At 41.6% G+C, this 17,313-nt stretch overlaps 1 protein-coding gene across 3 annotated transcripts in view; it reads left to right on the top strand.

Annotated features, from left to right (window-relative positions):
- The window catches only part of BACH1 (BTB domain and CNC homolog 1), a 61,678-nt gene extending 44,730 nt beyond the window's left edge, over positions 1 to 16,948 (top strand). Inside the window, exons 5-6 of one of the 3 annotated variants that reach the window (XR_010407793.1) lie at positions 10,616 to 13,299; positions 16,048 to 16,948. Coding sequence is in view for 2 of the 3 variants with exons in the window: in XM_064579660.1 (XP_064435730.1) it covers positions 10,616 to 10,759 (144 nt within the window). In the remaining variant the exon portion in view is untranslated. Of the gene's footprint in view, positions 1 to 10,615 lie in introns of all 3 variants that reach the window. The other 2 variants (XM_064579660.1, XM_064579652.1) reach the window with 2 other exon arrangements.
- The last annotated feature ends 365 nt before the right edge of the window (positions 16,949 to 17,313 follow it).

Here is a 17,313-nt window from a genome sequence, read left to right as displayed (position 1 = left end):
GCCGGGCTGTAAGACACAGCTTTATAGCTGATTTGCCCAGTGAATTTGCTAAAAGCAAACTCGCAATGTTGAGGCCTGAGAGAGCTGCCTCTGAGGGATGGTTTCTCCTTTACGTGGACTTAAGCTATGCAGCGCCGACTAGACGAGCCTCTGCGCCCAACACTAGTCCCTCCACCGTTCCCTCCTTGGGCCTGGACACCGAATGGCGCTGGGGCAGCGGGTGTGTGCTGGGGACACTGGCCGGCCGGGACTGGTTAAGAGCCAGGACCTTGCTAGCGCTCCGGTGCGTTGGAATCCAGCTGCTTTGAAACATCTGGAAAGCAGCAGGTTTGCCTGAAAGCCCCGGGAAGAGTATTTTCCCCCTGGGAACTGCAGTAGTGGTGCTTGGAGGCTGCCGCTGGTGTTGGGGCATCCACGGGCCTGCTGCCGGCAACTTCATTTAATTGATGCCACATTGCCCTCGCTTTCTAAGGCTTCTCAGTCCACCGAAGGGGCCCTTAGCGGGGATATTCCTGCCAATTGAATTTAAGTTCACAGGGAGTAGATTTTAGAAAGTGGGCATTGACAGCCCAGCGCTGGGGGGGACACCGATAACAAGGAATCTCTTCATCTGCTTTCCATACCTCAGAAACCACTGAGTGTGGACCCCAGCCTTTGGGCATGCTACGTACCGTGTCCTGGGAATAGAACTTTCCCTGGGGAAACTGCTCTAATGGCTGGAGATTGGCTGACTTTCAAAACAGGTGGTGCAAATGTTGTGGTAATCTTGTGTGTCTCATTATTAACTCTGAGTCACTTTAGACTCTTGGCATTGGGCCAGTACAACGTCTGAGTCCCTGAAGGAATGACACTTTCTGTGAGGCGTGACCCACACCTCTACTTTTTTTTTGCTTAAAGGCTCACTCAGCCTTTTCAAAGGCCCAAGAAGGGCAGTTGGGACTCCACAGAAAATCACATTTGGTGAATAAGGCACCATAAGTTCCATGACCCTCCAGATCCAGAATGCTCATGGGCTGGTCTAAAACCTCTCACCCAGGCCACTTGGTCTACTGTGAACATCCACCTGGCCAATATAAGCCTCCACCGGCCACCAAAGTTAAAATTCCCTGGCCTCCACGTTACAGCAGGGGTCCACATGATTTCGGATCACAAAATTCTATTCTGATGTTGATTTCTCCATGTGTCTAGTGCCGTGGCCCACAGGCTTCCAGAGGAGCATTTCTTATTCTCTTCCTGAATTATGAACAATTAGGGAGATAAAATGAAGGGATGGTGGATGGAAAACCAAAATAAAACCTCAGTGTAATGATCAAGAAGAGTTGAAGGAACAGCTTAGAGTGTGAGCCTAATGGGAAGTCCAGAATGAGGCCAGTCTGTCTCCTGTTATTAGCAAGAATTAACCTTCCCCCGCTCCTGGTTCCCAGGAACAGATTTTCCTCTGAGCAGCACTGCACCACCCAGATAGACTTCCTCACTCATCAGCATAGAGGTGTGTGTGTGTGGGGGGGGGGCAGAAGGCAACCACTGTGGTTTTGAGAAGAATGACCATGCCAAGCAGAGGACAACCAGTTATTCTTCCCATATTTATCAACCAGCTTAGGTCACCACCTCTCCAGGGAGGGGATGCGAAACAAGGTTAAGGGTCGATCTTCTCCCAGAAATCGGTGCTTAAGGGAAGGAAGGGGGTGGGGGAGGGGAATCGTGTGGAAACCTGATGCTGGGGACTTTGAAAAGTTTACAAGCAGAGAAGTGGCAAGATACCCAGACAGAGAAGCCAGCCCCACTGAACGTCTGGGACCCGCCATCCGTCATCCCACCCTCCCATTCGGGCCCTGTGGGGACCTAGGTTCAGGTTTACAAACAAAGTGTGACCTGGTGCTTAACCCCAAACACTTCTTGTTCCTCTCCCTCACCTCTGTTTTCTACCCTGCTCTTAAAGTATAAATGAAAAGATAATGGAAAAGATTTTAAAAATTGAGCACAGCACATTCCTTTATCCTTTAAACACAGCTGTCTTTTCAGCAGACATGGTCTTCCTCCTCCCCTCTGGGTTCACACTTAATCACTGTCCTGAAAGCTAGCTGTTTCCTAAAGAGCCAATTTCCTTCTTTCAGGACACTGCACCTAAATAATTTTCTAGATACCATCTCGATATGCAGGTTTCTGATGTGATATTAATCTCTTGCAAGGAGATCCCATTAATACCCAGAGCACTAGTAAATATGGAAATATCCACGGTAATGTAATCTTTCTAAAGTAATACCTCTTTGGTCCACTCTGGAAACTTACTGTCTTTTTGCTTTGGACTGTTAATCACCAAGAATTGTCCTTTGTAAAATAACTATACATATGTTTGGTTGCTTTGATTTAAATGATAACCTTAATGAACAGGACCACTACCAGTACGTTTAAATTTTTTTCTGAAGAAAATATTTTTAAATGCCCTGTTTGGGCCTTTTTGAGCTTCTTATCTGGTTTTTAGAAGACCTCACCTACAGCGTTCTGCATCTGACATTTGAGGGGTCCATTGTGGAAAATCTAATCTTCCAAAAAGTCTTCCATATCATTCCTAGAACTTTGGGTATCTGCTCAAACAGCTCTGTTTCAGCTGGACAGATAAATGAGTTAGCATCTGGGAGGGCAGCTTAATGTGGAATCAAGGATGGGGTTTGGAATTTATAAGAATGAGGAGTGGAGCACATATAAATTACGGAGATCAAGTTGCTAAGATAAGGTAGGAGAATTTGGCTCATATAAGCACTTAATAGATTGACCTTGTGTTCACTAGGGTCTGGGAGAGCAGACAGCTGCAAACATACTTTAAATAGGGTAAAGATGAAGTATGTACTTAAGGACTAAAGGAATTGCACAAATGTAGGCAATGACTCAGGGCACAAATCCAGGTCCTTTCACAAAGTGCTGTGGGGACGAATAGAAAGAGCACAGACCTGGAGTTAAGACAGATCTAGTTTGGAAGCCTGGCTTTGATGCTTAATCACTGTAGAACCATAGAAATTGATTTCTCCTGGACATAGTTTCTTATCTGTATGTCTTCCATATTGGGTCTTCTGGCCCTTGAGATCAAAGTAAGATTGACCTGAACTTCCATTCACACTCTGTGGAAATCCAAATTAACGCTCCAACACACGCTTATTAAATGCTGTCCTTAAGTTGGGGAGGGAGCTGGATTTCTGGAGTGTGAGTGTGGGGATTAGTGGTAGGACTGGCTTAGAGTCAGTCTCATGTTCACTCTGTCTGAGGTGCCTACTTCTATCAAATTAGTTCAGATTATCAGTTGTGTGCTGGGTTTGATACCTTGTTGATGGAGCCATTAAACTCAATGACTTCCTTTAGTTACACCGAAGTGAATAATTAATTAATATACCTACAGCTCTAGACTTTTATGAATAGAGTTGGCTTTAATTAAAATTTGGGAAATATTATATTTATATAACAGCAATGCAAATGGCTGCAAAGAAAACACTATTAGCCCTGTCTTAACATCTCCTGCTCCGCTGGGGAATTTTCATAGGCTGCCCAAACTCATGTTGTGTCTCAGCCTCATGCCATCCCACTGGCTCCTTTCTTCCCTTCTACTCCTTAGTTGTCTGAGGGACACACATTCTTCTCTCTCGAACTTGTGGAGCAGTTCAGTTGACCCCAGTCTCAGCCTCTGAGGATGGCTTTTGACCGTCTTCACTTATAAACTCATGCAAGGGCTCAGCAGAACAGAGGGCATTCATGGAGAAGGACCTGGCCCATCTAGAAGGCCACTCATCCTTTCATTCAACAAAACTAAGCTCTAGGAGTAACCGCTAAACACTGTTCTGGGTTCCAGGGATCCATTAGAGAAAGAGAGGGACCAAAATCTCTGCCCTCACTGAGTTTATGTTCTAGTTAGGGTAAATGGACAATAAAATTATAAAGCATCTAGTATATTCGATGGTGAAAAAAGACACAAGAGAAATAAGCATGGGAGGATAGGGGATGGAAGTGTTAAGTAGGATGACAATGGAAAGCCATCTGAGGAAAAGGATATTTGAATAAAGAACTAAAGGAGGTGAAGCAAGTTGTGAATTATTCCTGGCTTAAGCTATAAGCAGAAATGGAGAAAGTACCAGTCTTGTATGGTTGTAGGATCAAATGAAACAATGTATGGGAAATTTGCTATCAGAAGACCAGTTAGTATATAGCTAGTGTGTAGTTAAGTTTTAGTCTTCTTATTATATAGAATGGTGCCATTCAATACAGTGCCTTCTAGCCACAGGAGGCGATTTTAACTTACATTACTTAAACTAATGGGGGGTGGGAGGGTTGGGGTGGCTGGGTGATAGACACTGGGGAGGGTATGTGCTATGGTGAGCGCTGTGAATTGTGCAAGACTGTTGAATCACAGATCTGTACCTCTGAAACAAATAATACATTATATGTTAAAAGAAGAAGAAGAAGAAGATAGCAGGAAGGGAAGATGAAAGGGGGGAAATCGGAGGGGGAGACGAACCATGAGAGACTGTGGACTCTGAAAAACAAACTGAGGGTTCTAGAGGGGCGGGGGTGGGAGGATGGGTTAGCCTGGCGATGGGTATTGAGGAGGGCACATTCTGCATGGAGCACTGGGTGTTATACGCAAACAACGCATCATGGAACACTACATCAAAAACTAATGATGTAATGTATGGTGATTAACATAACATAATAATAATATAAAATAAAATAAAATAATATTAAAAATTCAGTTTCTCTGTCTCACTAACCACATTTCAAGTTCTCAATAGCCGCATGTGGCTAGTGGCTGCCATTTTGCACAGCGCAGATAGAACATTTCCATCATTGTAGAAAGTTCTATTGGATAGTGTTAAATAGAATGTCTAATGTTAATAAATCAAAGAAAATATAACAGGAGTGTAATGGGACTTTGTTGTCTTAGAATTTCAGCTCAAACCTCTAGACTGAGGACAATAGGAGAAAAATGCACCCACATACTAGAGAGACATCAGCAAGGACACATTTACTACAGGATTTACTAAAGGTTGCCAAATCTGCCCTTTAACCAGACCACCTCTGGCTTCCAGCTTAGATAAGAGAAAATTTATGATTCATTGAGAGATTAGATTCTTTCAGGTGAGTTCACGAGAGTAGAGAGTGCTGTGGGGAGCAGAGGGGGAGCTTCTGTTCTAAAGTCAAGAGAAGGGGCACCAAGAGCACCTAACATAGAGATGGGGTTGTCTGCTGGAAGGGGAGGCTGACCTCTCACTCCTGGTTGGATGCATCTAGTCTGCAGAAACTTTTATGTTCCCTCTCTGCTACTCTCAGAAGCAAGCTAAGAGAGAGTTCTTGGGTGAATTTGAGGTGTGTTCTTAGGAATTTGAGAGGGGGTCTGTGTGAAGGGAGGAGAGCACCCGCTCCTTTCAATGCAGAAGTCTGCTGGTGGGAAGTGTGGCTGAGCTGCCTGTGGGAACAGGCTAAGGAGAGACAGCAGCTAGGGAATAGCCCGTCCTGTTACCCGTGGCCACCGCACAGGAGCCCACAGTGGGGCCAGGTGTGTGTCATGGGGCGGGGGGGGGGGGGGGGGAGGCTACAGCCATATAAGGGACAGCCTTTATGACAAGGGACAAAGTCCACATACTGTGCAGGGCAAGTGACTGGGCGGAGCGGTCATTGTCAGACGACAGTTGGAAGGAGCCTCACCCATGTCCCTGTGGAGGATCTCTGAGGAGCCCACGGATAGGTCCGCTGGTTGGCCATCTGCCTTGACGAAAGGGTCAACAGCAAAGCAAGAACTCTAAACAGGAGCAGCTGAGGAGGCGGGATGCAGAGCCTGGCCGTGAAGGAAGAGGCAATGTGCTGTCCACCTGGGGCGGGTCCCAGAGCCTGAGACCCGCCAGTGCACGGAAGAGGAGGAGCCGGGCTGTGGGACCCAGGCTGCTCACCTTTTCACCTTTTCCATCGGTGACATTGCTCCTGGGCGTGCAGGTCCAAGGGTTCCCAGATCTGCGACTTTTCAAAAGAAGCCACCCTGCTGGGTTTTTGTGGGATACGGACCCGATTTTCACAAATAATACACATTTCAAACAGATTCTGTCCCGGGTTTTGGAGTACCTGAAAGTAAAACTGTTCTTAAGAGTTCAAAGCAATGGTAACGTTCTGAGATTTGCGCCGGCCACCACCAGGGGGTAGGGAAGAGACATCGACAGAGTACCAGACATGGTGGAAGAAAAATCAAACCCTTACTGTTACCGGATCGTCTTCAGAGTTGGGCCCATCTCACACGGCGGCAACAGCTCTAACTACAAGGCTTAGTTTTCTTTCAGGCTCCAGGATCTACTACTGTGGCTCTGAGGCATTTGCTAGGAAAACATGCACATTTTCTTCTCTGTTTCCTATTTAAGGTCTTGTGGTCTGACTTTTCTCTCCCTGTCTTTCATGAAACTGGTTTCTAAAAATCACTTTGCAGTCAGGTGCCCTTCTATGCTCTTCTTCTAGGTGCTTACCATCGAGCAGGGCATCTGGGCATATCCTAGGTATGGCTGCAGACTCTTTCGGCACTCCTTCCACTGAAAGGTGGAATCTCTCTCTCCTCTCTTTGAATCTGGTTGCCACTGCTTTGACCAATAGATACAACACCAAAGAAGTGGTTTTACGGGACTTTTGGGCCTAGGTCACAAAAGGCCTTGCAGTTTCCACTTAGAAAAAAGAAAATTTCCAGAACACCTGCTCTTGGACCCCTCAGTCACCACGAACAAGCCCAAGCACTCCAAGGCCATCAGGCAGTGAGAAAACCCAAGTCACAGGGAAAGGCCATGTGTGGGCGCTCCCATTGACAGTACCAGCTGAGCCCAGCCCTCCAGTCATGTCAGGCTCAGTGCCAGATATGTGAGTAAAGAAGCCTCCACATGATTCCAGCCCCTGGTCATGTAAGCCATGCCCAGCTGTTTGAGTCTCTCCAGCTGAGGTCTCCGATATCATGGAACAGAGATAAACCATCCTTGTCCCTGATTCATGGAATCCATGAGTATAAAGAAAAATTATAGTTATGCCACTGATTTTTGAGGATGGTTTGTTACGTAGTAATCGATAACCGGGATCCTAGAACATCTGGACTCTAGACGCCAACTGCCTTCTCTCCAACTGCATGTCTAATCATCACCGCAAACTTAATATAGCCCAAGGTGACTTTCGAATATTCTTTCCTAACCCAAACCCTGCTCTCCTGGTCATTTCCATCTCAGTACATTATACCTTTGGTCAAGGCAAAGTCCTTGGAATCATCCCTCATTTCTCCCTTAACTTTATTTTTTATATCCAATCCACCAGCAATGCCTGTTGGTTTGACCACAAAACACAGCTTTAATCCCATTGAGTGGTCTCCTTGCCTGATAACCAAGATCTCATCTCTCCACTGAGCCGCTAAGATGCCTTCTAACTCTTCTCCTGGTTTTCCTCTTGCCCCTTTGTATTCCGTTCTATGCAAAGGAAAGAGTGACTTTTATGACACGGGAGCAGGTCATGTCTCTCTTCTGCTTAAAACACTTCATGGTTTCCCTTTTTAAAAAAAATAAAATAGAAACTCTTTTCGATGGCTTTCTATCCTTTCTACCCCACCCATTACATTTCATATTACTCCCCTCTCTTGTTATTTTGTTTCAGTCAGAAGTACTCCCCATTCTTTTGATGTGCCAAAGTTTTCCTTCATCCTCTATGCAGCCCTTGAAAAGAAGCTGGCCAATAGCTTGGTTTGGAATCCTTTGATGACCACTCACCTCCAGCCTGCAAAAGTGGTTGACAAGGCTGAGAGGTGCTTTTTAGAAAAGATAATCACTTTAGGCAGAAGTGGTCATGGGGCTGAGACTCTAACTTGAAGCTTAGGGAGAGGTGCTACAAGAAGCTCGCTAGGGAAGCCTTGGACATGAGCCACCTAGAGTCTGGGGGACACAAAGGACTGGTGCCAAACTCATGAAAATAGAAAACAAGACGAGAGGTGGATGGAACACCTTTGGCAGCAGGATAGGGAGCTGCATTTGAAAGGAAGTGGAATTGAGCCTGGTGTGGGTCAGAGCTGTAGGAGTCCAGCCACTAGGTATGGAACCCAAAGGAAGATGATTTGCCTGGGCTTATTTCCAAAGGGATCCTCTACAAGAGGGCTTCTGCTGGGCAGCGAGGCAGCTTTGAAAAGAGGCTGAGATTGACTCTCAGGTACAGAAGCTGAGGAGGAATTGCAAGTAGCCAACCTGTGGAGATTGAAAGGATGAGCAGGAAGCAGGGTAAGAGGCTTGGGGAAGAGCGTTCTGTGCCTTCTCGTGTGAAGAGGCAATTGCATGTGCAAAAGCTGAGGGACAAGAGGGGGGCTCATTTGCTGACTTATTTGTATAACTGCAAGGTGTTTAGTAAGGTTGATGCTAGGTGTGGGGGGGCAGGGTGATGACAGCTCCAGGTTGGAGGAGTGGCATGAGATGAGCTGGGAGAAGTGACAGAAGGGTCCAGATTTTCTTAAGTATACTGTGAAGTTTGGAATACATCTTAAAGACAGTGGGGCACTTTGAAAGATGCAATCTGATCAGTCTTGTGTTTTAGGAAGTTGGCTTTGGTTCTAGTGAGAAGAATGGCTTACGGCATGAAAGAGTGGAATTGGGGAGGTCAGTGATAGACTGTGGTGACAGACGAGAGACTGGACTTGGTGGCAGTGCCAGCAGGAATGCAAAAGAATGGCCAGATTCACAAAAACATTTGGGAAAGAGGTGATGGATTTGAGGTGGGGAGACGGACTGGTAAAAGAAGAAGAATCATGGACAATGAGTCCCAGATTTCTTTCTCGAATAATGGAGTAGAAGATGATGATATTCCATAAGGTGGTGAATACAAGATCAAAGGAGGTTTGAGGAACAGGTGCATATTTATGATGAATGCACAGCACGTGAAGGGCAAAGTGTGCTTGTGCGGGATGTCTACTTGCTAGTGGACATATAGGAGTTGAGCTCAGTAAGAGCTGTGTCAAAGCTTCACACTTAATGCCATTAACATATGGTCCACGTTTGAAGCCATGTGTGTGGAGTGTGTTAAGTGAGCAGAGAAGGTGGTCTAGGGCAGACCCTCAAAGGAATACTGAGAACCTACAAAGGAACACCAGAGGGGAGGGAGTATCAGTAGACAAGAATAACATGGAAGAGGGGTGTTAGGAAGAAAAGTGGTATTAGGAAGGACTGAACACTTCCAATGGTGATGAGGTGTTCAGACTAAGCTTGGCCATGACCAAGTCTAGGGGGACTGGGGAACTTGATAAGTGGGAGGCAGAAAAGCAAAAAGCAAATGCGTGGGAAGTTTTTCAAGTACAAGTACAGTAACAAGAAGCTGAAATAAAACTAAGATTTTACAGTCAAAGATTTAAAAGATGATCAAAACTTAATGTCAACAAGTATGTGAAGAATGAGTATCATTTGAGAGGTAAATTGGTGCAAACGAACTAATGGTGGTTTGACAACATCCAAAGATTTATTCACAAGATTGTTCCAGATCTTACAGTTTAGTTGGAGAAATGTGGCTAGAACTGAATGGTAGGGTGCCAAATGCTTAGGGTAGGGGACTCCCTGTATATATAATGGGTTTGTTTTTCTCAGTTTATTTTTTTTATTATGGTAAAATATATATAATATAAAATTTACAATTTTAACCATTTTCAGGTGTACAATTCGGTGGCATTAAGTGCATTTAATGTTATGCAACCATCACCATTGTCTATTTCCAGAACTTTTTCATTATCCAAACTGAAACTTTCCACCCACTAAATAATAATAACAATTCTCCCATCCTCCCAGCCACCATAATCACTATTTTACTTTCTGTCTCTGATTTAACCACTCTAAGTACCTCATATAAGGGGTATCATATAATATTTATCCATTTGTGTGTAGTTTATTTCACTTAGCATAATGTTTTTACGGGACATCCACATTGTAGCATGTCTCAGAACTTCGTCTTCAAGGCTGAATAATATTCCACTGTATCTATATTCTACATTTTGTTTATCCATTCATCTGTTCCAATGTATTTTGTTTATTTGTTTTGAGTATAGCTGACACACAATGTTACATTAGTTTTAAGTGTACAACTTAGGATTTGACAAGTTTATACATTATGGTGTGTGCACCACAGTATAGCTAACATATGTCCCATTATGTGGCTATTACAATATCAGTGACTATATTCTCAATGGGGTTTTAAAATAATGGTGGTTCTAGTATTAATTACTTTAAAAATTAGAGTATTGTATTAACCATTACAAGTAAAGAGAACAAAAACATTTGTATGTCTTTAATAGGGAATTATACATAAAATAAAAATTAATTTGGTTTTATGAAGTGGAATGTGGGATACAGATGAATGTAATTAAATGAATATATATTAAATATATATATTTTTATATATTATATATTATATATAATATATATTATATAATATAAATACTGTTTTATAATATAATATATCTTAAATTTAATGACCGTATAGGGTGAGTAACTGAGTTAAAATAAGGAGAAAAAGTTATGCATGTTTCTCATCACTATGTATTCTTATCTATTAACTCCTGCATACTTTCAAGAGAGGGATTAATGTCTACTTTTAGGCACTACAACTGATGAAAACCTGGAGAAGTTTCTGTAGGAAGATTGCTGCACTGATGGGCTTCCCTGTCTCCATGGAAACACCTCCTCATCATGAGATCATGACATTGGGAAGAGGAAGACTGCTGAATGGTTCCAGGCAATGACCATGATGTACATAGGATTGGACTTTCCATTTTGGGGGATTGAGGGAACGTGGGTGTGGTTTTGGGGAGTTGATGGAATGACTACCAATTGCATCATCTCTGGAGAAAGAACTGAAAAATGAACTATTTGGTCTGGTTTAGTAATTAGCTGAAATTTCTAGAAGCTTCCCTATGTAGGAGCTGAGTAAGTTGAATATTTGTGAGTCCAAGTCACAGAAAAACCAGTTATTGCAGGAAAACCGGGTGGTGTGTGCATATACTGGGACTTTCTTTTGAAATAAGATTCTGAATCTAGCTTTTTGCCTGGAATTCCAATATAAGTAGAAATTTAAAAAATACTGCAGTCCTTTCTTTTGAGAGGTTAACCTGTTTAAAGCATAGCCTGTTAAAAAAACACAGTAGTTTCTTTTATGGGAAAGCTGTGTCCTTTTTTATGAGGCTCTATGAAAAGAAAATTGCTCTTCAGTAGTAGGGGAAACTTTAAAAGTAGGAAAAGTGAATAATATCTAGTTATAGTAACTTAGAACCAATTGTGTCTCTTCTTTTGCTTCCTTTTCTGCTTGGAAGACAGAAAATTCTAAGCCCACTTCTGACTACATAGAACTTTATAGAAGCAATGTATTTTTAACATGATTTCTGTTAAATTATTTATTTATTTTCCAGTGCCTCTGTAACTTTATGTGAATTTATCTTATATAATAGTTCAATAAAGTAGATAGATATAAGATATGTGAAATGAACAGCTTTTCTATTTATCAGCAATAATTAGCTAGAAATAATTAGCTCAGATAAAAGGTTTACCTTATGTAACAATAAAAACAAAATAACCATTTCTAGAAATAATTCTGGTGAGAAATTGCTGAAACTTACTTAAAATACATTGAAAAGCTATTTTTGAGAGATGTCATGGAAAATTTAAGTAAATGGAGAACTATATTACATTTCTGAGCAGGGACAAGGGTGTATTAGTCAGCTTGGGCTTCCATAACAAAACACCACAGACTGGATGGCTTAAACAACAGAAATTTATTTTCTTGAAGTTCTAGGGGCTGGACCAAGGTGCCAATAGGGTTGGTTTCTGGGGAAGCCTCTCTCCTTGGCTTGTAGACAGCCACCTTCTAGCTGTGCCTTCGCATGGACTTCCGTCTATATGTTCACATATAGTATAGCTAACATATGTCCCATATGGGATTTCTCTTGTCTTTTCTTCTTATATGATGCCAACAGCAGCCCTATGGGATTAGAGCCACACTCTTAGGATCTCATTTAACCTTAATTACCTCCCTAAAGGCCAGGTGTCCAAATATAGCCCCATTGGGGGTTAGGGTTTCAATATATGAATTTTGAGGGGACACAATTCAGTCTAAGCAGAAGGAAAACGTGAAGATATTGACTCTGGCCAAATCAGGGGATTTCCAATGAAAATACTAATAAGATTTTTATGTGTTTGGCAGGGTTGGAGAACTTCAAAAAATTACTCTTCCCTTCAACTGAAAGGATAAATACTTCAACACAAATGAATAAAAAAGATAAATGAGGGTAGGATGAGGTTGGGAAGATTATTCACACCATGTATTGAAAATATTATAGTTTCATGAATTAAAAATGTAGAAATGGGCTGAGGTCAGAATCTTGGTAGAACAGAATAGCTATCCCTGAATATCCACTTTTAAAGATGTATAAATATATTTATATATTATATATTATATTATATATAATGTGTATTAATTATATGTTATGTTTGTAATATTTATATATAATACAATATAATATATAAAGTATATATTATATATTTATAAACATATGTATAAACATATACTCTACACATGAAATATATATTTCACTGTTTATATAGTATAAAATATACACATAAATCCTCAGGAAAGAAGAAGTTTTCATTTGTGTGTGTGGTGTGGGGGGGATAAATGATGTTAGAAAAAATGGCAATTGAGGAAAAATTCCTTACTTCACATCATAATCAAAAACAAATTCCAGATATATAATACTTAAATAATAAATCAAATCATAGAAAGATAAAATGCAAGTGAATCTTTATCCAACCTTTGACGATGCCAGTACTTTGTAAACTCAGAAGTAATGGGAGTAAAAGTATATGGAAGACACATTTTAGTAGGTAAAAGTCAAAACTTCTGTATATTTAAAAAGGAGAAATAAAAAAATAATCAAAAATTTTGTTGCCTGTATGAAAGATGTCATGGCAGGATGTGAGGAAACATCTTGATTTATAGTCAGGGTACTCCGTTTGCATTGGCCAGATGCCATGTGATTACTGACTCTCTTTCTTCCTGATTATGTAAAATATATATGGATCCAAGGGTATGTGTGTGTATGTGTTTTGCATATATGTACGTGGTGGCTGTGTGAGTGTGTGTAATTTGCTCTTTAAACAGCATGATCACATATATTATTTTCTCCTGCCAGACTGTTTTGAGGACCACCATGTCTTACCTACATTGTGGAGTGTCAGGCTCGGAAGATCAGGACCTGGGTGGGGTGTGAGCCCACTTCACAAAGACCAGGTCTGTTTTCTCCTATGACATCTGTTGGTGTTGCTAGGACTCTTTTCTGTCCCATCTTCTCACGCCCACCGCCTCCGTGAGCCCTTTGAACTTCTCCGCCTCACCTCGGTTCTTTTCTTACACTTTCCTGCTGGAGTGACCGGTCCTGGGAGATGAGCTGATGCTCTATCCTGGACCCAGGGGAGAGGGAGGACTCTCACTGCTGAGGTCATGTCACTTTTTCTGCCCTTTTCTTCATGGATGGGGGCAGGAAGGGAGCTGCAGGGTGATGGCAATTAAGCGTAAAAGTGAAAACTAGTTTGGCAGCAAGTTTAAAGCAGTCTCCCAAGCAAAAGCCAAAGGGCTAATAATATCCTTTCTATATAAACATTTGGCAACACTCAGTAAAAAGAACACCAAACTTTGAAAGATGAACAGGCAATAGACATGAACAAGCAAGGTACAAAAGAAAACATGGATACTCAGCAAGCATACATTCAAGGACTTTGGGGCTGGGCAGCATGGGTTAAAATTCTGCCACCTCCTCTTCTTACCTGTGTATCTTTGGGCAAGTTAGTTAATCTTTCTATTTCTCAATTTCCTCATCTGCAAAAGGGGGATGATGATGGCACGAATAATAACAATATTAATAATAACATCTACCTCACATAGTTGTTTCAAGTACCAAATGATTTTATAAATGTAAAGCTCTTAGACTATCCCTGGCACATACACTATTTAAGTGATATAGATGATGATGATTATTGTTATTTCATTTGAAATGTAAAAAATGTTAAGTAGAAAAACAATGGATAGAAATTGTCTGTTAAATTAGAAAAAATAGAAACAATGAGGGGTAGTGAAATTGGCACTCTCACACAGGGGGAGGATTTAAAACAGATTTCATGGGGCGCCTGGGTGGCTCAGTTGGTTAAGCGACTGCCTTCGGCTCAGGTCATGATCCTGGAGTCCCGGGATCGAGTCCCACATCGGGCTCCCTGCTCGGCGGGGAGTCTGCTTCTCCCTCTGACCCTCCCCCCTCTCATGTGCTCTCTCTCTCTCTCATTCTCTCTGTCTCAAATAAATAAATAAAAAATCTTAAAAAAAAATAAAACAGATTTCATGAGAATATATATATGTATATATAAATTAACATCTATATTTATACATGCACACATATAAAACTCACAATGGAATAGTACACAGCCATAAAAAAAGATGAGATCTTGCCATCTGTAACAACATGGATGGACCTAGAGGGTATTATGTTAAGTGAAATAACACACCGAGAAAGACAAATACCCAAATACCGTATGATTTCACTCACGTGTGGAATCTAAAAAACAAAAGAATTGAATAAACAAACAACAAGCAGGTCAGACCTATATATACAGAGAACAACCTGATGGTTGCCAGAGGGAAGGGCAAGGGGGGATGGGTAAAATGGGTGAAGGGAAGCGGGAGGTACCGGCTTCCAGTGATGGAATGAGTAAGTCATGGGAATAAAAGGCACAGCATAGGGAATACCATATTGGGGTAGTGTGGTGTGGAGCTACACTTGGGAGCACAGCATAGCAGAGAGAAGTTGAATCGCTCTGTTGTACACCGGAAACTAATGTAACATTATGTGTCAACTATACCCAAATAAAAAAAAATTAAATAAAAATAAAATACGTTTCATGCTTTGGGAAAGCAATTTGTTATTTAAAGCACTTTAATTAGCCATAACCTTTGACCCAGTAATGGTACTCCTAGGAATCTATTTTGAGGAATAATCCTAGAAATTCCTTTATGTATCAAGATGTTCATCACAGTGTTATTAAGTCTAGTAAATAGTTGTGAATAAACCTTTAGAAATGGAAAAAAGGAAATCCCTATACATAGACACAAAGCTAAGATTTATTAAGGGCGTATCTCGTGTCAGACACTATGTTCAGCCCTTTTCATGCATTTTTCACTTAATCCTCACAATAGCCTCAAAAGGCAGATACTATTTTTATCCTCCTTTAGGAGTTTTGTTCAGCCAATAAACTGTTTATGATAAACATGGAATGACATGAGAAATGCTCTTGGCAAATGCTAAGTATAAAAGCAAGACACATCAGTCCAGTATTACTATAAGCATGCATATTAAATTCTCCCTGTAAATAAAAAAAAATATTGAAAAGAAGTCCATCAAAGGTGAACATTTGTTCTTATTTATTCAAATTGGCTTTTGTCAGTACACATTTAATCTAGAGACAATAACCACCCCTGCAATAAAACTATATAAAAAAAAAACAACACATGATTTTAAAGAATAAAAACCTGCAAGAGAAAAATTTAAGGGCATGTCAGCCAGAAATCTAAAAGCAAGAAGTTATGTTGCACTCAGCTGAAAGCCAAAATCCTGTTGGTGGCCTTCAAGGCTTGCCATGTTGGGCTTTGTCCCCTTCTCTCTGGTCTCTCGCCTAGCCTTCTTCGTCTCTTGGCTCCCCAGTTCCATAAGACTCTTCGTTCTCAGCATGCTAGGTGCTGTTACTCCATGGGGCTTTGGCTCAAGTGGTCCTTTATCCTGGAATGCTCTTCTTGCAGATAGCCCTAACCCCCTTCCAGACAACATCTGTTCAATGTCGCCTTTTCGATGAGAATCCCCTAGCTAGGGGACTGCATCCTACCTTTATCCTCTCATCCTACCTCCAACGCCCCTATTCTGCTCTTAATTTTCTCTTTCCATAATACCTGTCACCTTCTAACATATTAGAGATTTGGCTTGTTTCTTTTGTCTAGGGTTCATCATCTGTCTCGCTCTACCAGAATGTAAGCTTTCAAGGGCAGGAGATTGGAGTGATCCACGCTGCACCTCAAATACCCAGGACAATGTCTGGGACATAGGAGGATCTCCAAAATGTCTGTTGACTGTTACTGGTGGTGGTGTCCTGGATGAGAGAAAGGAAGAGGAGTAAAAAAAAAAAAAAAAAAATTCCTGAGATGAGCTCTGGGCAATGTGAGCAGTGGCTTCCTTGGGAAGTGATTATAATCTTATGCCTTTTGACTTACCAGGATTGGTGATCCTATTGCAGCTGCGCCCCCAGCCCCCAAAGAATTGGATTAAGGCTTCACAGTTGTGATATTATATGGTTTGCTTTATCTAGGTTTTACTTTGCTTGTAAATCAATCAGTGTCTTACAGTGACTTTAACATGAGGAAAGGTCCACGGTGTCTACTTTGGAATGTATTTTGTTCTAGCCTCCCCCCCACCTGGGCCCGCCCCCACTGTAACTCTTTTCGATTGTTCTGGCTTTGTCAGAACTCACTGCACATTCTCTCTCTTTTTTCCTAGCCATAGATGGCAGCACATCACTAACCTAAGATCAGATAAACAGGCTGAGTTTGTAAGTCAGAGCTGTTGGTCAGGAGAGAGCAGCTAATGAGTAATCAGTCCAAGCTGAATGGCAAATTAATGTCTTCATTAAGTGAACTAACTGGCTTCCTTTATAAACAAGGTCAGGGTATTTATAATCTCATGCATTTCGTAAAGCAAAATGCATCTACACTGATGTAAGTTCACTATGGAACCCACGATTTATCTGCAGGAAGCATACGCAGAATCTCACGTGGAAACCATCTTTAATAAGGATCCGTGCCATATTCTGATGTAATCATTAATAAAAGTCACCTTTGCTCCAGAGCCTCATTTTTCTTACAGAAGGTAAATGAAAAGGTGATTGCCTTAAATAGGAGCCACTCATACGAGATGATTTGGGTGGCCTATTCCAATTGAGTTTTTAGTAATAAAAATGAAGTGTGATCCTTATCAATCAAATATGTCTACCACTTAGATTAGAGAACTTATTTAACATTTAGAGTAGGGTGCACAGGTACAAAGTTTGATGTTTACCATCTACGGTATGTTGCATGTGACATGCTTAAGTTTGCCATCATTGTCAGAGAACTATGTGAAAAGTTCAGAAACTCTTCTCACGACATGACCAGGTGTCAGGGATCTGGGGAACTTCTGGTTCTAGATCAGTTCTGTACAATAGAAATACAAAG

The sequence above is a fragment of the Mirounga angustirostris genome, unplaced genomic scaffold, assembly GCF_029215605.1.
Source record: "Mirounga angustirostris isolate CCGP_5_RB_7025 unplaced genomic scaffold, mMirAng1.0.hap1 SCAF_1, whole genome shotgun sequence".
NCBI classification, from domain to species: Eukaryota; Metazoa; Chordata; class Mammalia; order Carnivora; family Phocidae; genus Mirounga; species Mirounga angustirostris.
This window is presented reverse-complemented; position numbering and strand designations above follow the sequence as displayed.